The following is a 24,141-nucleotide window of genomic DNA, read 5'->3' as shown; positions in this document are numbered from 1 at the left end:
ATCATCCCTACTTTTGATCTTACCACTGAAAGAAGGTTATTGAAAGTTAAGGAGCTTTGAGTGCAAATTGCATCCAATATGAAATGAGCTGCTGCAAACTTTTGTGGTTATTGAAAATAAATCATTGTTTTGCAAATTAACCTTGGCAGCAAAATTGGCTACACCCCAAGAGTTGTTCACCACAGTGCATTCCTATAAGTTTCAGCCGTTTTCATTTTTTAAGATTTTCTATAATGCATCTCAAGCAACCCCTGGTCTTTTATAATTGATGTATCTGCCACTATAATGCAAAATGTACTGTATATTCTACATATTGATGCAGAATAATACATTATTCAACAAATACTATCTTGATAATGTTGCAAAGCTAATTACGATAGTGGATACTTCAAAATTTGTAAAGGATTGTATGCATGTGAAAAATAGAGCAAGAACCTAACACTGTCAGGGTAGTTAGTTACTGACAATATATATAACAGAGCTATCTGAAACTAGAAAACAGAAGTTCAGAGGAAGGGGTGAGAGGTTTCAAGGAGATCTGAGGAAGGCCTTTTTGACCCGACCCAGAGAGTAGTTGGAATCTGGAAAAGATTTGTGGAATGGGTGGAGAAGGCACGTACTCTCACACATCTGGCCTTGATGACTCCACATCTGTCCTTGACTCTATGATTGGATTGCTAACCTTGGGGTCAAGAACCCATGTAGTCAATAATACTACAAATGTTTACATGACTGTTTTTTTCTCAAGTTCAGCATTTAAACGCTGAATTAATGTTATCAAAATTCTGTTGGAGGAGCTGGGCAGATTCCTGTTAATTCCACATGTGAGTTGATAACCAGAAAATGCTTGAAACATTCTAATAGTCAAGAAACACTGAAGAAAGTAAAACAGAGCCAATTCTGAAGTCAATGATCTTTCACTTCTCCTGAGAAAAGTTATAAAACAATTTTCTATATGACTGACGTTGCAGAGAAAAAGGAGGGGTGGAAAGAAGTGAGGAAAACTGTCACTATTTTAGCAAAGCCCAATGTAAGCTTGAGAAACATCTTGCCTCCTGACTAATATTGCTAAAATCCTGGATTTCAACATTCAGTTCAGCAATTTCATATATCAAACCTTTCGAGTTGTGTCAGAACTGATCAGTTCTGGTGCAAGAACAGGGAATGCTGGGAATCAAGTTGCACCTACGAGGAAGGGATAACCTAGCGTTTTGATTCACTGGTGATAGGTTGCCAACCAGGTTCCATGCCTCGCTCTTGAAAGTTTTTTATTTAAAATTTCCAGCATTTTCAGTTCTGTTTTCTGATTTTCATTTACTGAGTTTTCCCAGAATTCTCTTTATTTCAGATTTCCAGCAACATCCATGTTCTGTATCAGCTCTCACTCCATCCCTTCCTCGCTCTCTCCCCCCCACCCCCCGCTCTTTCCCCATCAGTTCACTCTTCCTCCAGCCAGGCTCCTTGTCACTAACAAGACTTCAGCATTCTCTCTCCATCCATCTCTCTTGATATTCACCATATCACAAGTATTCTCCTTGATTTCCCCAGTTTCTCCCACTTCTCTGCATTTGGGTCTCCCAGTAATGACAAAAGGTTATAGACCTGACTCTGTTTCACGTTCAGCAGTGTGGCCTGGCACGCAAAACATTTCCAGTGTTTTTTGATTTTTTTTTCAAAGTACATTAGATACATTATTTACTGAGTAGGCCCTTCGAGCCACGCTGCCCAGCAATTCCCCCAATTTAATCCTAGCCTAATCATGGGACAATGTACAATGACCAATTAACCTACCAACCAGTACATCTTCGGACGGTGGGAAGAAACTGCAGCACCCAGGGGAAACCCACGCGGTCACGGGGAGAACATAACTCCTTACAACTCCTTACAGGCAGTGGTGGGAAATAAACCTGGGTTGCTTGTACTGTAAAGCATTGTGCTAACCACTACACCAGCATGCCACTTTGATAAATGGGCGATCATGGCACACAAAGCTCTGTGATATGCGTTCCTGCTAAATCACAAAATAGTATTCTCTTGATATAATTTGGATAACCGTGACCTTAGTGAACTTTTAAAATTAACTGTTTTATTTAGCTTTAGCCGAATTTCAGCCAGCGAAAGCTAAGTTCACACTGAAAATTTTTGAAAATACTGATAGGGAAAAGATCCATTTTCTGGATTGGATAGAATTTGGTTTTTACTTCATGTGTAATAGCCTTCAGCTGTTTCCATTAATATATATTATCCAATGACTGGTATTAACAGTTACTTTTAATTGGTAATTAAAGTTGTCTTTTTTTATAGATTTAATAATCTTTTGTCAGCTTCTTAATTTGATAATTATATAGGTGAATTCCTCAGAGCTTCTGCACGTTGTCGGTTGCAGTTGGAAGATGTGCAGGGATTACTGATTTGTTTGGTTATTTTACTGTTCTACTTTTCACAGAAGAGAAGGCGAGCCTCCAGTTGAAAATGGATGGATTCCATACTTGGGTTGTGCTTTACCATTTAGTGCAAATCCTCTCAAGTTTCTACAAACTTACCAGAAGAAGTATGGAAATACTTTTACATGTAAGATAGCTGGGAACTTCATCACGTTTATCACTGACCCCTTCTCATACAGTTCTGTCATTCGGCATGGAAAATATCTTGACTTTCAGAACTTTGGAGTAAAAGTTTCAAGAAGGGTAAGGTGTTCATACGTATTCCAAGGTGTTTTATGTAATGCAAGGTAAAATGAATAGCTTGCTAGAATTTAATTTGTTTTATCTATTTTAGCTCTAGTATCACGTTGATGAAGAAGCAATTAACAGCAAATTGGGTGCGATTATAGTAGTTAAAACAGTTGTAATTTGTAATTAATTAAATGCATACTTATTTTAAAAGTTTATTCATTTATAAAATGTGTTATTGTATTGGACTTAAAATTCTATTAATAGAATTGTAAAAATCTTAAAACAGATTAATCAGAATTAGCAATAGCACACAATGTTTAACAGTATTTTTAAAACAAAATGTACTTGCCCTTCAGCTCAAAGGGTCTGGTCAACAATGAAGCAATTGTAATATTTGACTCTTGCATTATTGGTTATAGGCATTATTTTGGTGTAAAGTTAGAAGTAATACACTTTAGCATTTCACATTATTTAAACAATAGTTTAAAAAAGATAACTAGGAATTAAAAGTTCTGGTTTAAGATTGTGCTGAAGATGGGTCACAGTTTACTGACGCTTCATGAAGCAAGGCATGCAACTAAATAATTAATAACACTTTTTCTGTGGAAAATCGTGGTAACCTATCACTGCAAGCAATGAAGAGGTGAGCAAAGGTGAGGCTGACTAGAGTGTTGAGGTGTGTAGGTGCGAAGCAAGGTTGGAGCGAGGTCGAGGCATGTTCGAGTGCTGCAGAGAAAAGCTGGAGTGGAGGAGTCTTGGTTTAGTTGGACAGGCTCCAAGGGTGAGGTTGGGCTGATCTAAGTGCTGGGCCAATTTGGGAAGATCGGGCACAGGCCGAAACATGGCCGCAGGGTCCGGGCCCAGAGCGCATTGCTGCGGTGGGGCCTGGGTCCAACCTGGTGTTTGGATAATTTAATTGCTGAGCCAGATAGACTGAGAAAGCAGGGTGTTGGGACCAGAGGCAAGGGTCGGGCTGGCTCTATTCACTGCTCTCTGAGGTCTACTCTGCTCTCTGCGGTACTGAGGTTGTGTCCTGCGCCAGTTCTTCCAAGCTTCGTGACTTGCCCCGCTGTATGATGAACTGAAGCTGAGGATATTGACCTGCTTCAGCTGTTCTGGGTTTTGTGTCTATGACCTCACTGTTTAGATTAGATTCAACCTTATTATCATTGTGCCAAGTACAGATACAAAGCCAATGAAATACAGTTAGCATCTAACCAGAAATGCAAAGAACAGTGTTATTTACAAAATAACTACGAATAAAAAATAAATGCTACAGCACACAAGTATAAAAGTACTGAGACAGTACAATATGGGTGCAATACTGCTTAGCACTGTAATGTGAGGTTCAGCAGGGTCACAGCCTAAGGGAAGAAGCTCTTCCTGTGCCTGCTGGTGCGGGAGTGGAGGCTCCTGTAGCGCCTACCGGATGGGAGGAGAGTTAAAAAGTCCATGGTTAGGGTGAGATGCATCCTTGATAATGCTTTTCGCCCTGCCCAGGCAGCGTTTATGGTAGGTGTTCCCAATGGTGGGCAATTGGGTGCCGATAATCCGCTGGGCAGTTTTCACCACACGCTGGGGTGCTTTGCGGTCCGATACAGGATAATTACCATACTACACCGAGATGCAGTTGGTGAGTATACTCCCAATGATACAGCGGTAAAAGTCTGTCAGTATCCCGGGACAGAGGTGAGCTTTCTTGATGCTCTGCAGGAAATAAAGGTGCTGTTCCGCCTTTTTGATCAGGATGGAGGAGTTCAGGGACCACGTGGGATCCTTGGAAATGTGGACACCAAGGAATTAGAAGGTTGATACTTTTCTTTGCCATATCCTGCAGTTTTGTTGCTTCCATGCATATTAGTTGACCTTGTACACTTTAAAGGCATCTAAACACTTAATGGTTTTAAAAAAAAGCATTAGTTTCAGTATCATTCTTTTCAATAATTCTAAAAGATGGCATAAAATATATGAAACTTAATGAATTATTTCTACAAAACTTAACACTGGAAGATACTAAAAAAGTTAATTTTACCTATAACAAGTTTTTGTTAAACGTGAACTCCAATAGAGAACTGGGCAAAAAATAATGGCATTACCTAGTACAGTAAGTTCCTTGTTTAGCTTGCATCAGAATTGTCTGGCACCTTTGAACTGCATTCTCCCAAATCCCTTTGAATTCTTTATTTGCTTCTAGACATTCTAGCATAGACACTGTATAAATAACAATGAGAATCTACATTAGCACATGATAAGCTGCTTTTCACATAAAAGCGCACACACACTAGCCACATTGATTTCCAAAAGTATTTAATCCATCCCATTTGAAGAAATGGAAACTCTGAAGCATCAATGAACTGGTTGCTAGGTGATTTTCACATCTTTGCAAAAGTGTTTGTAGGAAGAGTTCAATATAAATTGGCTATTGTTGAGGACCACTGCCAAATATTTATGACCATAACTAATTTAAAGATTAATTGTTTCTATTAATAATTTTTGATGTTGTGAAATAAGTAGTAGGAATATTTTCTCACTTTTTGAAGAGGTACATAAGTAAATGCGTGAGTACGTTTATTAGAAAAGGGTGACTATTGACCAGTCCTGAGGTAACTCTAATTCAAAACAAGTGATTAGGATGTTTGTATTGGAAGTACTTTAGAAATTCAAAAACACTGTAGATGCTACCAATCTGAAATAGGAACAAAATACAGGAAGCTATCAACAAATCAGATAACTCTTAGAAACATTTTAATGATTCATGTAAAAAGCCCTTTATCAGAATTTCCTATTCCTATTGGGGGTTACTTGGTGGCACAGCTGAAAGAGCTGCCTTAATGACTATCACCCGGTAGCACTCACATCTACAGTAATGAAATGCTTTGGGAGGTTGGTCATGACTAGACTGAATTCCTGCCTCAGCAAGGACCTGGACCCATGGCAATTTGCCTGTTGCCACAATAGGTCAACGGCAGATGCAATCTCAATCTCAAACACTTACATCAGGATGCTCTTCATCAACTATGGCTTGGCATTTAACACCTTCATTCCCACAATCCTGATTGAGAAGTTGCAGAACCTGGGCCTCTGTAGCTACCTTCTTCAATTGGATTCTCGACTTCCTAACTTGGAAGACCACAACCTGTGCAGATTGGTGATAACATCTCCTCGCCGACTATCAACACTGGTGCACCTCTCTGTATACCCGTGAGTGTGTGGCTAGGCAGAAATCAAATACCATTTATAAATTTACTGATGATACAACCATTGTTGGTAGAATCTCAGATGGTGATGAGAGGACATACAGGAGTGAGAAACGCCAGGTGGTGTTGCAACAACAACCTGGCATTCAACGTCAGTAAGACGAAAGAGCTGATTGTGGACTTCAGGAAGGGTAAGACGAGGGAACACATACCAATCCTCATAGAGGGATCAGAAGTGGAGAGAGTGAGCAGTTTCAAGTTCCTGGGTATCAAGATCTCTGAGGACCTAACCTGGTCCCAACATATTGATGCAGTTTTAAAGAAGGCAAGACAGTGACTATACTTCATTAGGAGTTTGAGGAGATTTGGGATGTCAAGGAATACACTCAAAAACTTCTATAGATGTACCATGGAGAACATCCTGACAGGCTGCATCACTGTCTGGTAAGGGGTGGGGGGGGCGGGAGGGACTACTGCACAGGACCAGAAGAAGCTGCAGAGGGTTATAAACTTAATTGGCTCCATCTTGGGTACTAGCCTACAAAGTACCCAGGACATGTCAAGGAGCGGTGTCTCAGAAAGGCAGCATCCATTATTAAGGACCTCCAGCACCCAGGGCATGCCCTTTTCTCACTGTTACCATCAGGTAGGAGGTACAGGAGCCTGAAGGCACACACTCAGCGATTCAAGAACAGCTTCTCCCCCTCTGCCACCCGATTCTTAAATAGACATTGAACTCTGAACACCACCTTACTTTTTTTTTGTAATTTATTTGTTATTATATTTCATCTTCAAACAAACATTTTCATAAGATGTATTTCAGATACTGTACATATATATCATATAATCATATTTGTCACAAATCTCTGCATAATATTTATCTGAGGTATACACTTGTAGAAAGGAGAGGAAAGAAAGAACAATCGAAAGAAGAAAACTATGTACAGAGTAGGGAGTAATCTTTTAATATTATTTCTGTTTTTGCATAATTTTTAATCTATTCGATATAGGTACAGTATATGGAAATTGATTTATTATTATTATTTTTTTCTGTATTATGTATTGCACTGAACTGCTGCTGCTCAGTTAACAAATTTCATGACACATGCTGGTGATAATAAACCTGATTCTGAGAAGGGCTTATTCTACAGTGTATCTCATTCAATGAATAAGTAAAATGATACTGCATCTCATTAATAGTGATGCACAGAACAACTGCCCATAGATATTAGTAGTGAGTTTAATATTATCATGACAGGGTGCAGTTAAAAAACTTTGTTTGCATGTCATCTATACAGATCACTGCATCAGTACAAAGGGAAAGCAATATACAAATGCAGAATATATAGTGTTACAGTTATAGAGAAAATGCCATATGTAACCAGATAACATGATGAGGTAAGTAGTGAGATCAAGAGTCCACCTTATAATGCAATAGTCTGAGAACAGTGGGATAGAAGCTTTCCTTGAGCCTGGATGTATGTGCTTTTGAGCTTTTGTGTCTTCCGCTCAATGAGAGGAGGGAGGAGAGTGGATATCCAGGATGGGTGGAGTATTTTGGCTGCTTTTCCAAGGCAATGAGAAGTGTAGCGAGAATCCATGGGGGGAAAGAAAAAGCGGATTTCCATGATATGCTGAGCTACTTCACTACTTTGAGCAGTTGCCATGCTAAGTCATGATGCATAGGATCGAATGTGTTCAGTGGTAACAGGGACAAGCCAAATTTCCTTAGTCTTCTGGGGAAGCAGAGATTCTGATGCACTTTCTTGGTGATGGGATTTATGTTGTTGGAGCAGGACAAGCTATTGATGCTGTTTACATCTAGAACCTCGAAGGAGAAGACAGCTGGCAGAGATTGATGTGAATAGTCTTAGTCTTAAGAAGACCATATCGAAGGAGTCTTCAGAGAACTACAGATTTGGCTTCTTCTGTTCAGTTGTCCCGCGCATTCAAAATAACGAGAAAGGGGGGAGAAAACACAGTTCGGTAAGAAAACAAATTTTAGACCAAGTTCCAAGTCCTGCAAATTAATGGCTCCCAGCAGTCCAGCCTGTAATTCCACCAATCTGCTACTGGAGGACAGCACTAGTTGGGAGAGGCCACCTCCCAGCCTAGCCTAGACACCACTCCACAATGCAAGCCCAAGGACTGAAGCCTAGTTCTAGTTACAAATGCAGCGGCACTGCTTTCTCATTGTCTGACGCCCACCAAACAAGGGAAGCAGACCTGTGGCAATCAATGTCTTGTGATTGCAAAAGAAATGTCTAAGACTTTGCTGATATTGTGAAAGTAATGCAGGAGCACCTAGAATAAACTATTTATGTTTCTTAACAGTTTGGGTTTCGTAAGTGGAATCAAAAGGCAGCTTATTCAGCTTATGTGGCTAAATTGACAAAATTGTCTGAGCACTGATGGGCTTAATGATGCACTGAGAGATCATTTTAGTTCATGGAATCTAACAAGAAAGCATTCAAAAACAACTCACTCACATTTAAAAGAGCAGTTGAAATTACTGTATCAATGGAAATGGTAGACAGACGCAATTAAGGAATGAAAGTGAGTGTGAACAAAATTGCAGCATCTAAACTGAGACCTGCTTGACTGAACAAAATGTGTTATTGTTGTGGCAGGGGCTCGCATGTACCAGACTAATTCAGGTTTAAAAGCAAAACTAGCAGAAAATTCAACAAAGTAGGACTAATACAAAGTAAATGTTGGGCAGGCAAAAATAAATGGACTGCTTAGGGAAGGCAAAAAGCTAAAAAGTCAAGTTGATCTTTCAAAAAGAGCCCTAATCTGCATGCTGTTGAAAATTCTGATAATGATGGAGTGACACAGGACCGAGTAGCCTTGAGATTTACAGTTTTAAAAACTAACATGAGACGAGCAATATGGCTTACACCAGAAATGAATGACAAATTAATTAAAATGGAATTGGACATTGTCTCAGCTAGTTCAGTCATTCCACAAAATGAGTTGTGACACCAGTCAGCCAGATATTCAATCTCCCTCCTATGTGACTGTACATTCGCCACTACCTTTTATTTGGCCAACAATAGTGGTGTCATCAGCAAACTTAAACATAGTATTGGAGTTGTGCTTAGACACACACTCACAAGTAAAGTGAGTAGAGCAGGAGGCGAGTTACATGGCCTTTTGGAGCACCTCTGCTGATTGTGGAGGAGATGTTGTTGCTGGTCCAAACTGACTGGGGTCTGCAAGTGAGGAAATCGAGAATCTAATTGCACTAGTATGTATTGAGGCCAAGATCTTGAAGCTTATTGATTAGTTTTGAGGGGATGAGCTGTAGTCAAGAAGGAGCACCCTGACGTATGCAGCTTTGCTGTCCAGATGTTCAGGGTTGAGTGAAGAGCCAAACAATTAACACCAATTGGAGTGGATCCAAGTCACTTCATAGGCAGGAGTTGATATGTTTCACAAACCTCTCAAAACATTCCATCACTGTGGATGTAAGTGCTACTGGAGGATAGTCATAGAGGCAGGTCACCACGTTCTTCTTAGGCACCAATATAAGTGAAGCCTGCTTAAAGCAGGTGGGTACCTCAGACTGTCAGAGAGAGTACTCTAGCCATGGGCACAAGTTTCCTGGTAGTGGTGGATGCAACTATAAAGTGGGTCAGAAAGAGTTCCCAATACTCTCCACTATAGCCTTCCACACCGTCGATGTGTGGAGAAGCCTCTTCTAAAGGGCTGACGTTCCAGATCACTTAGTCAGTGAAAATGGGCCACAGTTTGTTGTGGAACAGTTTCAGTCATTCCTGAAAATGAATGGTGTAAGACATATTATACCATACCACACAGCTACAAATGGCTTGGTGGAAAGGTTTGTCCAGACCCAAAGAACGCACTGTGAGCAATGTCAGCAGAATACATTACATTGCACCGAATCAGTAGCTTGCTAATGTCCTCCTTGTATATCGCACTGCGGAATCCACAACCAACAACTTGCCTGCTATGCAGTTCCCTTCCGCCCAATCTCAGAAGGAGTATGCAGGACAAAGAGCTGAAATAAAATGAGGGCTCCTCAAACGAAGAGGTTCAGTGTTTTACTCCTGGACAAGCAGTCATTGCGAGGGAGTACAGAGGTGATCAAAAGTGTGTACTTGGAAAAATTATGGATGGAACTGGACCATTCTCCTACACAGTAGAGACGACACATTGATCAGTTGAGGAGAACAGAGTCGATTGTTAGAGAAGAAAGGTGTCCAAAGCTGTTAGAACTATTTCCTGCTGTCCCAGAGTCAACTCCTACAATCATTATGGAGGTGGCCCCAGAACTTGAGATTGTTTCACAGCTGCAAGTCTCACCTAGTAAACAGAGTGAACCCATCCCCAGTCAGGAATGTTGTTATTCCACAGCGATTAAATCTTTCGGCCTCAATGGGACAATTTAAAATAAAAACGTCCTGACGAAGGGTCTCAGCCTGAAACGTCGACTGTACCTCTTCCTAGAGGTGCTGCCTGGCCTGCTGTGTTCACCAGCATCTTTGATGTGTGTAGCACAATACAGGCTCTTCGGCCCACAAAGTTGTGCCAAACACGTGCCTACCTTAGAAATTACTAGGCTTACCCATAGCCCTCTATTTTTCTAGGCTCCATGTACCTATCTAAAAGTCTCATAAAAGACCCTATTGTATCCGCCTCCACCACCGTTGCTGGCAGCCCATTCCATGCACTCACCACTCTCTGAGTAAAACACTTACCCCTGACATCTCCTCTGTACCTACTCCCAGGCACCTTAAACCTGTGTCCACTTGTGGCAACCATTTCAGCCCTGGGAAAAAGCTTCTGACTATCCACACGATCAATGTCTCTCATAATCTTACACACCTCTATCAGGTCACCTCTCATCCTTCGTTGCTCCAAGGAGAAAAGGCCAAGTTCGCTCAATCTGTCTTCATAAGGCATACTCCCCAATCCAGGCAACATCCTTGTAAATCTCCTCTGCACCATTTCTATGGTTTCCACACCCTTCCTGTAGTGAGGCGATCAGAAGTGAGCACAGTACTCCAAGTGGGGTCTGACCAGGATCCTATATAGCTGCAACATTACCTCTCACCTCCTAAATTCAATTCCATGATTGATGGAGGCCAATACACCGTACGCCTTCTTAACCACAGAGTCAACCTGCGCAGCTGCTTTGAGCGTCCTATGGACTTGGACCCCAAGATCCCTCTGATCCTCCACACTGCCAAGGGTCTTACCATTAATACTGCCATCATATTTGACCTACCAAAATGAACCACTTCACACTTATCTGGGTTGAACTCTATCTGCCACTTCTCAGCCCAGTTTTGCATCCTATCAATGTCCCGCTGTAACTTCTGTCAGCCCTCCACACTATCCATAACACCTCCAACCATTGTGTCATCAGCAAATTTTCTAACCCATCCCTCCACTTCCTCATCCAGGTCATTTATAAAAATTACGAAGAGTAAGGGTCCCAGAACAGATCCCTGAGTCACACCACTGGTCACCGACCTCTATGCAGAATATGACCCATCCACAACCACTCTTTGCTTTCTGTGGGCAAGCCAGTTCTGGATCTACAAAGCAATGTCCCCTTGGATCCCATGCTTTCTTACTTTTTCAATAAGCCTTGCATGGGGTACCTTATCAAATGCCTTGCTGAAATCCATATACAGTACACTACATCTACTGCTCTTCCTTCATCAATGTGTTTAGTCACATCTCCAAAAAAATTCCATCAGGCTCGTAAGGCACGACCTGCCCTTGACAAATCCATGCTGTCTATTCCTAATCATATTTACCTCTCCAAATGTTCATAAATCCCGCCTCTCAGGATCTTCTCCATCAACTTACCAACCACTGAGGTAAGACTCACTGGTCTACAATTTTCTGGGCTACCTCCACTCCCTTTCTTGAATAAAGGAACAACATCCACAACCCTCCAATCCTCCAGAACCTCTCCCGACCCCACTGATGATTCAAAGATCATAGCCAGAGGCTCAGCAATCTCCCCCCTTCACCTCCCACAGTAGCCTGGGGTACACCTCATCTGGTCCCAGCGACTTATCTAACTTGATGCTTTCTAGAAGCTCCAGCACATCCTCTTTCTTAGTATCTACATGCTCAAGTTTTTCAGTCTGCTGCAAGTCATCACTACAATCACCAAGATCCTTTTCCATAGTGAATACTGAAGTAAAGTATTCATTAAGTACCTCTGCTATTTCCTCTGGTTCTATACACACTTTCCCACTGTCACATTTGATAGGTCCTATTCTTTCACGTCTTATCCTCTTTCTCTTTACATACCTGTAGAATGCCTTATGATTTTCCTTAATCCTGCCTGCCAGGGCCTTCTCATGGTCCCTTCTGGCTCTCCTAATTTCATTCTTAAGCTCCTTCCTGTTAGCCTTATAATCTTCTAGATCTCTAACATTACCTAGATCTCTGAACCTTTTGTAAGCTTTGCTTTTCTTCTTGACTAGATTTATAACAGCCTTTGTACACCCACAGTTCCTGTACCCTATCATAACTTCCCTGTCTCATTGGAACGTACCTGTGCAGAACTCCACACAAATATCCCCTGAACATTTGCCACATTTCTGATGTACTTTTCCCTGAGAACATCTGTTCCCAATTTAAGCTTCCAATTTCTTGCCTGATAGCCTCATAATTCCCCTTACTCCAGTTAAACCTTTTTCTAACTTATCTGCTCCTATCTCTCTCCAGTGAGTAAAGGAGATAGAATTATGATCACTGTCTCCAAAATGCTCTCCCACTGAGAGATTGGACACCTGACTGGGTTCATTAACCAATACCAAATCAAGTACAGTCTCTCCTCTTGTAGGCTTATCTACATATTGTGTCAAGAAACCCTCCTGAACACACCTAACAAACTCCACCCCATCTAAACCCCTTGCTCTAGGGAGATGCCAATCGATATTTGGGAAATTAAAATCTCCCATCACGACAACTCTGTTATTATTACACCTTTCCAGGACCTGTTTCCCTATCTGCTCCTCGATATCCCTGTTACTATTGGGCGGCCTATTAAAAATACCAGATAAAGTTATTGACCCCTTCCTGTTCCTAAATGTACTATGATGTGGATATCTATATAGTAGTTATATTATATAGTGTACTGTGTAATTCAGCTGGCATTCTATATTGAGTTGGAATTTGTAGCTAAGTAGAAAGGAGTGTGTATTTAATATTTCAGTAATATTTGAGTAATCTTGTATGTATTTTGATTAAGCATTTTTTAAATTCTTTGTGGGTTTAATGTAAAAGTTAGTGAATTGCATTCATCATTACTCTACCATGTCATATGTACATGCTTCACTAACAGAAACACAAAATTCAATCAACACAGATGATTCCTGGCTCCATGTTTTCCTTTCAATTAGTTTTGTTTTGCAGCTACAAAACATAACAAACACTGCACTACTTTATCCCCGTATTTCTGCTTGTTCCCATTTTGATCACCTTTGCTAGGTCTCTTAAAATTCAAAAAATATTTTGGTTGGTACTCTTTCAGAATCCTTATAGAAATCCATTACTTGTGTTTATTGTTTGTGTATTACAATCTAAAAATACCTATTTTTTTTTCTCTGACTTCATCTCTTTGCCTTAAACTGCTTTCGGGTATCCTTTTCAAATGAATGCAGATTGTTTCTGCATGCATAATTAGCTTTTCTGATTTACAGAAAACCCTTGTGATTTCCATCAAAGCGGTAATTTGTGCTTTAAGCTACTGAACCCTGTTCAACTTCAAGCTGTCTATTCTCTTCGTAAGAGGTTACCATCTGACAAACTTATAATTGAAATAGAATTAAAATTGTTAAAGATTTGCAACAAGCAATCATTGTGAATTAAGCACATGCGGCACCAAGCAGTAAGTATTTGTGTGCTAAATTTCTGACAGTAGAATGCACTAGTATGCTTTTGATACCTACAATTTGATTTATTTCTGTTTAAGATGATAAATGGAATTCTGCTTTGTCACAATCAAAGATGCATAGTAAGTACTGATTTTAATTGATTTGCATATTAAAACTTATGCCACATCTGATCTATCATAGGTATTTGATCATGTAGATTTTAATGATGCTAAATATGGGGTAGATTATAAAGAGATTCATCAAGTCTTCAACAAGACCCTGCAGGGAAGCGCTTTGGACCCGTTGGCCACAAGTATGATGGAGAATCTCCAGTTTGTAATATCACAAATGAAGTCATCCTTGGACTCAGATGGATGGATCACTGGATGGCTTAATGAATTTTCATTCAGGATAATCTTTGAAGCTGGGTTTCTAACACTCTTTGGAAAAAATGAAAAAGCAATGGCAGCAAAGGATATTGAAAAGGTCAATGCACAGCATGCTGCCATTCTCACTGCAATGGAGAATTTTAAAGTGTTTGACGCATCATTTCCTGCTTTAGCTGGTGGTATTCCAGTATTGTTTCTCAAAGCAGCCAAGGAATCAAGATCGGCTCTAGCACAAATGTTCGTGCCTAAAATCTTAAATCAGAATGACAATCTATCTCTTCTCATTAAGGAAAGAATTAATCTTTTAGACCGTTCACCTATACTTGATGATCTTGACAAGGCAAAGACACATGTCACAATGCTGTGGGCTTCGCTGGCCAATACCATCCCGGCTAGTTTCTGGAGCATTTATTATATATTAAGGTACTGTTATTGGTAATCTTCCTTGTGCAAGATTAATTCATTTGCAATCTTTGAAGATTTACATACACTTATTTCTTCAATCTACTTTTCTAATAATCTCCCTTCTCTCAGGCACAGTTTTATCTTCATCTCCTAGGTGAAAATCTAATGTGGAAATAAACTGACCATTATAAGTGGGGTGAAAATCATGTGAATTCTTTAATGAGCAATCTGTTTTGTTTGGAATACAATTAAAATAGGAAGATAATTTTTTCCAATGTCTATTCAGACAGCACAAATTCAGATTGTTTTACTGTCTCACAATGATTTGTTTGAAGAGTCTATGTCTGCTCCCTGTCCTTGCTTTTCATAATTCTAATGTTCTGACATTTTGTTGCATCCTTTTCCTATCTCCCTTGTCCTATCCCTTTATAACTTCAAACCCCTCTTCCAAATCTTCCATGATATATTCTGTTCTGACATAGACAATATTTAAAGTTTTTCTTTATATTTTTCATTTGCAGAGAACTAGTAAATCTGCCCTCTACTTTGTTAATTTATTTGATTTTTGCCATATTGTGGAGCCAAAATATATACACAATTGTCATCACATCATCAAGAATATACACATAAAAGTTGCTGGTGAACGCAGCAGGCCAGGCAGCATCTCTAGGAAGAGGTGCAGTCGACGTTTCACGTACATCTGCTCTCACTCCATCCTCCCGCCACCCCACTAGGAATAGGGTTCCCCTGGTCCTCACCTACCACCCCACCAGCCTCCGGGTCCAACATATTATTACCCCATTTCACGTACATCTGCTCTCACTCCATCCTCCCGCCACCCCACTAGGAATAGGGTTCCCCTGGTCCTCACCTACCACCCCACCAGCCTCCGGGTTCAACATACTATTCTCCGTAACTTCCGCCACCTCCAACGGGATCCCACCACTAAGCACATCTTTCCTTCTCCCACCCCTCTGCATTCCGCAGGGATCGCTCCCTACACAACTCCCTTGTCCATTCGTCCCCCCCATCCCTCCCCACTGATCTCCCTCCTGGCACTTATCCGTGTAAGCGGAACAAGTGCTACACATGCCCTTACACTTCCTCCCTTACCACCATCCAGGGCCCCAAACAGTCCTTCCAGGTGAGGCAACACTTCACCTGTGAGTCGGCTGGGGTGATGTACTGCGTCCAGTGCTCCCGATGTGGCCTTTTATATATTGGCGAGACCCGACGCAGACTGGGAGACCGCTTTGCTGAACACCTACGCTCTGTCCGCCAGAGAAAGCAGGATCTTCCAGTGGCCACACATTTTAATTCCACATCCCATTCCCATTCTGACATGTCTATCCACGGCCTCCTCTACTGTAAAGATGAAGCCACACTCAGGTTGGAGGAACAACACCTTATATTCCGTCTGGGTAGCCTCCACCTGATGGCATGAACATCGACTTCTCTAACTTCCGCTAATGCCCCACCTCCCCCTCGTACCCCATCTGTTACTTATTTTTATACACACATTCTTTCTCTCACTCTCCTTTTTCTCCCTCTGTCCCTCTGAATATACCTCTTGCCCATTCTCTGTGTTCCCCCCCCACCCCCCCGTCTTTCTTCCCGGACCTCCTGTCCCATGATCCTCTCATATCCCTTTTGCCAATCACCTGTCCAGCTCTTGGCTCCATCCCTCTCCCTCCTGTCTTCTCCTATCATTTTGGATCTCCCCCTCCCCCTCCAACTTTCAAATCCCTTACTCACTCTTCCTTCAGTTAGTCCTGACGAAGGGTCTCGGCCTGAAACGTCGACTGTACCTCTTCCTAGAGATGCTGCCTGGCCTGCTGCGTTCACCAGCAACTTTTATGTGTGTTGCTTGAATTTCCAGCATCTGCAGAATTCCAGTTGTTTCCATCAAGAATATACCATATTTTGGTATAAAACCTGTTATTCCATTAATTTTTTAAGACTTTAACCATTGAGGAATTTTTCATAATGGCTTTTTCAAACAGAATTACCAAAGTACTAATGATTTTCTGCATCATGCAGCCGTATTCCCTCAGATAAATATACAGTCGCAGTTCTCTTGCAGACTGCATCAGGTTTTCCTCCAGGATTTCCCTGTATTTTGCTGCATTCATTTTACCTTGTATCTTCACAAGCCTTCCAGGGCCTGCTGCAGTGAAGCATCCCCACAGCATGATGCAGCCACCACTATGGTTCACGGTAGGGATGGTGTGTTTTTGATGATGTGCAGTGTTTAGCTTACACCAAACATAGTGTTTAGATTGATGACCAAGAAGCTCAATTTTGGTTTCATCAGACAATAGAACCTTCTTCCAGCTGACTTCAGAGTCTCCCACATGCCTTCTGAAAAACTCTTGCTGAGATTTCATGTGAGTTTTTTTTTCCCCACCTTTCTCTTTGCCACTCTCTCATAAATTGACCGGTGAAGCAGCCGGGCACCAGTTGTTTTATGCACAGTCTCTCCCATCTCAGCCACTTAAGCTTGTAACACCTCCAGAGTTGCCGTAGGTCTCTTGGTGGCCTCCCTCACTGGTCCTCTTCTTGCGTTGTCACTCAGTTTTTGGAGATGGCCTGCTCTAGACAGATTTACAGCTGAGCCATATTCTTTCCAATTTTTGATGATTTGAAGTAGCTGTATTTCAAGGGATATTCAGTGACTTGGAACTTTTCATCTCTGCATTTCCTGACGAGCTTTTCAATAACTTTTTCACAAAGTTGCTTGGATGTTCTTTTATCTTCATGGTGTGGTTTTTGTCAGGATACTGTCTCACCAGCAATTGGACTTTCCAAATACAAGTGTATTTTTACTACAATCGATTGAAACATCTGGACTGCACAAAGTGATTTAACTAATTATGTGACTTCTAAAACCAATTGGCTGCACCATTGATGATTTGGTGTGTCGTATTAAAGGGGGTGAATACTTATGCAATCAATTATTTTGTGTTTTATATTTGTAATTAATTTGGATCACTTTGTAATGACCTGTTTTTACTTTGACATAAATGAATCTTTTTCTGTTGATCAGTGTCAAAAAAAAGCCAAATTGAATCCACTGTGATTCAATGTTCTAAAACAATAAAACATGAAAACTTCTGGGGGGGGGGGGTGATGTATGCTTTTTATAGCCATTGTATATTAACCTTAATGCAAAATAAAACCCTAATTAGCAAGATATCATATTGCCCCAACAAATCAGTATGTCTTTGTTACTGTCAGAGTCTTGCAGCATGGAAACAGTGCCCTTCAGCCCAACTTGTCCAACTTGTGCATTGTCCAGAAAAGTAGACCCACCTGCGTGCTTTGGCCCATACCCTTTATACCTCTCCTACCCATGAACTTATCTAGATAGCTACTAAATGTTGCTAATGTGCCTGTCTCAATCAGTTTCTGACAGCTCATTCCTAATGCATCTGAAGAAGCCGCCCTTGATGCTCCTTTTTAATTTCCTTTCCTGTAATCTTAAACCTGCTGTCTTGTTTTTAACAATTCCTCCCTGGGTAAAATACTACGTGCTTTCATCCTGGCTATGCTTCTCAATGTCTTGTATACAGTATGTGTATCAGGTCACTCCTCAGACTCCTATCTTCCATGGAATAAAGCCCTAGTCTATGCAACCACTCATTATAGCTCAGGACCCCAAGTCCTGGCAACATTGTTGTTGCAGTTTTGTTTCTTTCCATTTACATTGTAAAAGTGGAAAAGGTGGAAACTAATCTTCCTTACCTAAAACAGATTCATGTGATATTCTGCAACATATTTCCACTCACATTGAGAGCTACCTCTGCAATGCTACTCTTGCGTAGATTTTAATCCATTGAACTACTGTTTCTCTTGCTTTCATTATTTTCCAACAATGTGTAATATTTTGTCAAAAGCTTTGAGAAAGTTTATGTGCAATCCTTCATTTGCATTTCCACAAGGCCATTTCTATAAACTCTTCAAAGAGCTGAGTTTGCGTTAAAGTATTTTTACTTCTGATATTGGTATCTGCTATGCTTCATTATGTTCTCAATATTAATCTCAAACTAAGGATTTAGATAAAATTTTGTTTTTTTTGTTTCTATTTGCAATATTTTCTGACTGTCCTCTAATTACCCGGATCAAATTTGCTTCAACGTTTTTGAAAAAGGGCATTCTATTGACAACTCAGTCTTGTGACAATTCTATTCTAAATGAAACTCTTGAGGAATTTTCCAAAATTTTGTTCTCTTTACCTTAATTAACTTCTCTGATATGTTTTAGTTTCTTGGTCTCTCAACTTCGTTTTAAATAATTTAAGATTTATCTACTTTTTTGTATTATTGGGAAGTTCCATTTGTCCTTTACAAATTCATAAAAACAATTAACAGTTTTTGTGTTGTTAATCACTTTGTATTAAAATGTTTTATTCTACTTTTGAAACATTCTCCTTGTATTTGATTTTCTTTATTTCTCTTTCCTTCATCACTTGTATTTTTTATACTTTTATCATATTAATATTATCAGTAAATCTGGGTAATCTGATCTAATTTTTGTTCTGTTTATTCTCTTCTATTATTCTGAAATTTTAAGTGCTGTCTCTATTCTGCAACTTTATAGTATTCCTTTCTAAACTATCCCACTATTGCTCAATGGTCTAGTATGTCAATTTCCAATTTCACCTGTTGATATTTGACTCACTCCTGGGGCACAAGTTCAACATCTGTTTCTGTTCCAAATCATAAATTCGCATAACAGATAAATGCCAGTGGAATTCAGAAAACCTATCCCAATTTAAACGCAAACAACAGGAATTCTGCAGATGCTGGAAATTCAAGGAACACACATCAAAGTTGCTGGTGAACGCAGCAGGCCAGGCAGCATCTGTAGGAAGAGGTGCAGTCAACGTTTCAGGCCGAGACCCTTCGTCAGGACTAACACGACGAAGGGTCTCGGCCTGAAACGTCGACTGCACCTCTTCCTACAGATGCTGCCTGGCCCGCTGCGTTCACCAGCAACTTTGATGTGTGTTGCTATCCCAATTTAATTGTTTTTAGCAATTTACAGTTGTGAGACAGTTCCCACCTTGATGGCAGCTAAGCTGCTGACATATTGTGCTGTTCTGTGGTTGCAAAGACAGCTATTGGCTTATTTACCTCCAGTACAGAGGTCAGTTTGTTCCACATGTCTGTGCCAACTCATCGCAACACACAACTAGATTACAGGTTGGAGGTTGGCAAGCTTGACCTCAAAATTTACCACTGGACAATGTGCTGAGTTTAGGAGTGGAGTTATTTTGCATCTGGCTTCCTACATGTTTTTAAAATGTGACTGCTATATGTAGGACAATTACATTGAAAAGTTAGGTTCAATAGTTTTTGCTTTATTTGACTTAATATTTTAAATTATTTCACTGTTTTAAAGAACATTTATTATTTTATATGAAATTTAAAATGCCATTGATTTCAATTGTTTTGATATATCCCTGATTAATGGTGCAGGAAGGGTTCAAAATCCATCCCTTGAGGCCTTGTTGCTGCCTGCTGTCTAATCTGCTGTGCAGAATATTTGCAACAGTGAGATCTGCAGATTGTTTGGCCATCCAGAGCATGATGCAGCCCAGTTTTTTTTAAACAAAACATAATCTACCTTTGTTTTTTGAATAGACATGAACAGAGGGCTAAAAGTGTAAAGATGATAAATTGTCATTCTTACTGTCAGTGGCACATTTTTCATATTGCCAGTTATCTAGTTTTACATGTTTTGCAGGTACCCAGAAGCACTGAAAGCAGTGAGAAATGAAATTGACAACCTACTTCGCATAACAAATCAAAAAATAGGAGACGCTAATAATCCTATCATATTCACCAGAGAACATCTAGAGAGTATGAGAGTTATGGGTAAGATCGTGATCACACATGTTATCCTGGTATAGATTTCTGTAATAGATATCCATAGCAAAATTGAGACTTTGAACTAAAGTAGTCGCATTGCTACAGTGCTATCATGTAGTGCTTGGTTTTTAACTATTTCATGAGATACAAGGTTGTGTTGAACACAACTAAGCTGAGAAGTTTTGCTGCCACTTCTATGGATGGGATATACTAATGGATATTCTGTAGGAAGTAGAATACACATGTCTAATGTTGAACTTGGTGCCTCCAGTTAAATTTATAACAATTACTTTTGATTAAGACCATAACATATAGGAGCAAATTAGGCCATTTGGCCCATGAAGTCTTCTCTGCCATTCCATTCTCTCAGCCCCAATCTCCTGCCTCTCCCAAGTATCCCTTCATGCCCTAACCAGTCAAGAATGTATCAACCTCTGCCTTAAATATGCATACAGACTTGGCCTCCACAGCTGCCTGTGGCAACAAAATTCCATATTCACCACTCTCCGGCTAACGAAATTCCTTCTCAACTCCATTCTAAAAAGATGCTCCTCTATCCTGAGGCTGAGTTCCCTGGTTGTAGTTGCTCCCACCATGGGGGGGTGGGGGTGGGTGCAGTGTCACCACACACAGCAACTGCACTATTTAAAGATGTAGCCAACCTTTCATAATTTTCAGAGACATTTTACGAAGAGAGATCTTCCTAGTGTCATATGAATATAGCAGTAACTTGTGAGAGGAGTCCCGGTAAATATTGAGGAACAGATTGCATTTTATACTACCTTCACCATGAATACCATAAGACATAGGAGGAGAATTAGGCCATTTGGCCCATTGAACCTGCTCCACTATTCAGTCATGGCTGATCCTTTTTTCTCCCCCTCCTTAACCCCATTCCCGGCCTTCTCTCTGTAACCTTTGATGCTGTATCTAATCAAGAACCTATCAGTCTCTGTCTTAAGTACAGCCAATGACTTGGCCTCCACAGCTGCAGGTAGCAACAAATTCACGAATTCATCACTGTCTGGCTAAAGAAATTTCTCCGCATCTCTGTTTTAAACGGACGTCCCTCTATCCTGAGGCTGTGCCCTCTTGTCCTACACTCCCCCACCATGGGAAACATAAATTCCACATCTACACTGTCCAGGCCTTTTACCATTCAGAAGATTTCAATGAGACCCCCCTCATCCTTCTAAATTCCAGTGAGTACAGACCCAGAGCCATCAAACATTCCTCGTATGATAACCCTTTCATTCCTGGAATCAACCTTGTGAACCTCCTCTGGATCCTCTCTAATGCCAGCACCTTTTTTTCTGAGATGAGGAGCCCAAAACTGTTCATACCACTCAAGATGCAGCCTCACTAGTACTTTATTAAGCCCCAGCATCGCATCCCTGCTCTTGTAGTCAAAACCTGTTGAAATGAATGCTAACATTGCATTTGCCTTCCTCGCCACCAACTCAACCTGCAAGTTAACCCTGAGGGTGTTCTGCACAAGGACTCCCAAGTCCCTTTGCATCTCAGATTTTTGGAATTTCTCTCCATCTAGAAAATAGTCTGCGCATTTATTTCTACTACCAAGGTGCATGACCATGCATTTTTCAACTTTGTATTTCATTTGCCTCTTTCTTGCTCATTCTCCTAATCTGTCTAAGTCCTTCTGCAGCCTACCTGTTTCCTCAAAACTACCTGTCCCTCCACCAATCTTTGTATCATCCGCAAACCTGGCAACAAAGCCATCTATTCCATCGTCTAAATCACTGATATACAGCATAATATACCAACCGATGTGGCAGCCAACTGGACAAGGATCCTTTTATTCCCACTCACTGCCTCCTACCAATCAGTCAATGCTCTAACCATGTTAGTAACTTTCCTGTAATACTGTGGGCTCTTAACTTGGTAAGCAGCCTCATGTGTGGCACCTTGTCAAAGGCCTTCTGAAAGTCCAAATATACAATATCCACTGCAGCCCCTTTATCTGTCCTACTTGTAATCTCCTGAATACTTCAGTATAAATTCCATGGATTGTGCCACATCACCAGAGGCATAATAAGAAGTGTAAATACAGCAGAGATTTCCAAAGGAGGTAGAGGTGAATCCTGTTCTGTTTCAGGATACAGTAAACCAAAATCCTATCTCCCTCTCTCTGACGGAGATTGTATTCAAAGGTAGGGGGATGGAAATCTACTATTTGCTGCAGGTAAAGCTCCAACCAATCACCAATGGCTGGATTAAACTATCTTTAAGATCAGTGACCCTGATGTTCAACTTAAATAGCCTTTGAATCCAGATGGTTGTGACTGATCTGATCTACAACATACTTTGCTTTTTACAATATTTCTGCATTAGTTATGCTCTCTGCCAAGGTGTGAGGACTTTATCACCTTCAGTTTTGAGTAAGGAACAGCTAATGACACAGATTTGCCAAGTTCAGTGAGTCACTGATTGCATTCAGGTAGTGTTCAGGGTTGATTACGTGAAGCTGGATCTTAAAATGAATCATATTACAAATGTCAGTGTAACTGGAGCCAGTGGTTACATGGAGCCAAGTAGAGAGTGCCTTTGGTGCCTGAAAGTCAAACATCTGGTTAACAGTTCAACAGTTTGGTAAAGTGAAAGGGAAAGTGAGGTTGGGAGAGGTTATGAAAATCTCCAGTATAAATAGGGAGATTAAAGGTTTAGAAAGAGTGAAGATTTCAACTTGTTGATAACATGGGGGCAAAATTGAAAAGGGTGATGAATACAGGACTGTAGGTGTTCTATCTGATGGCACACAGTAAATGGAATAAGGTGGATGATCTACTTTCAGACCTTTCCGTTTCCAAAGTACCTTCTCCCTAGTAATAGCAACTACACTCACTTCTGCCCCCTAACACTCTTGACTTTCTAGCATACTGTTGGTTTCATCCACAGTGAAGACTGATGCAAAATACTTTAGCTCCCAGTTATAATCTTCTTTCAGCCATGACTCCAACAGTGCTCACAATGTCATACCTCCCAATTTCTACTGTGTTACAAGATCATCTACCTTATTCCTTAACTGAACGAGTATTTTGCATCAGTCTTCACTGAGGAAGACATCAGCAGTATACCGGACACTCAAGGGTGGCAGGTGTGATGAAAAACCAAGTTATCAGAAGATTGATGCTGATGAGAGAGATAAGGGAGACAATGCAGAAACATTCAAAGTGCTAATAAGAGAGATTAACGAGAAAGAAACACATTTCAGATATTGACAGACCAATTGCTTTGAACCTGACCTGTTTGAAGTTTGATGGACAGGCGATACCCCAGCAAGGGGATAAAAAGAACAGATTCACTAAGGCACGGGACACCACGAGATCACGAGATAACGAGACCCTGGAAGAGTGGTGTGCCCCCACAAGTTGGTGGGAGTTTGGAGGTCTGGTCGCGGGAACTGACCATAGATGCACAGGGTGAAAAGGTACGATCGGCGGGAACCTGGTGTGTGTGTCCACCCTTGCCTGGGTGCTGGGTTCACCGCAGAAGAACGGTCGTATCCGGAACGAAGGGGTCACAGTCGGTGACCACAGAAGACATTAAAAGGGTGCGCCCGAAAGCTAACTGCGAAGAACATCAAAGGTCTGTCTGAATCAGATTTGCATATTCTCTCTCTCTCTCTCTCTCTCTCTCTCTCTCTCCAACGGCACAACAGCGATTACTGCGAATTGTACTAAGCTGAACTGAACTCTGCGTCACTTGAGACTGAT

The 24,141-nt window shown here is 40.8% G+C and overlaps 1 protein-coding gene across 1 annotated transcript in view; it reads left to right on the top strand.

Moving 5' to 3' along the window:
• Positions 1-24,141, top strand: part of LOC140195998 (cytochrome P450 7A1-like) — a 44,669-nt gene that overhangs the window by 6,498 nt on the left and 14,030 nt on the right. Inside the window, exons 2-4 of the mRNA XM_072254688.1 lie at positions 2,447-2,687; positions 13,942-14,552; positions 20,283-20,413. Of these exons, the coding sequence (XP_072110789.1) occupies positions 2,447-2,687; positions 13,942-14,552; positions 20,283-20,413 (983 nt within the window). The remainder of the gene's footprint in view (positions 1-2,446; positions 2,688-13,941; positions 14,553-20,282; positions 20,414-24,141) is intronic.

Source organism: Mobula birostris, chromosome 1 (genome assembly GCF_030028105.1).
Source record: "Mobula birostris isolate sMobBir1 chromosome 1, sMobBir1.hap1, whole genome shotgun sequence".
Taxonomy (NCBI): Eukaryota; Metazoa; Chordata; class Chondrichthyes; order Myliobatiformes; family Myliobatidae; genus Mobula; species Mobula birostris.
Note: the sequence above shows the minus strand (reverse complement) of the source record. Positions and strands in the feature narration are given on the sequence as shown.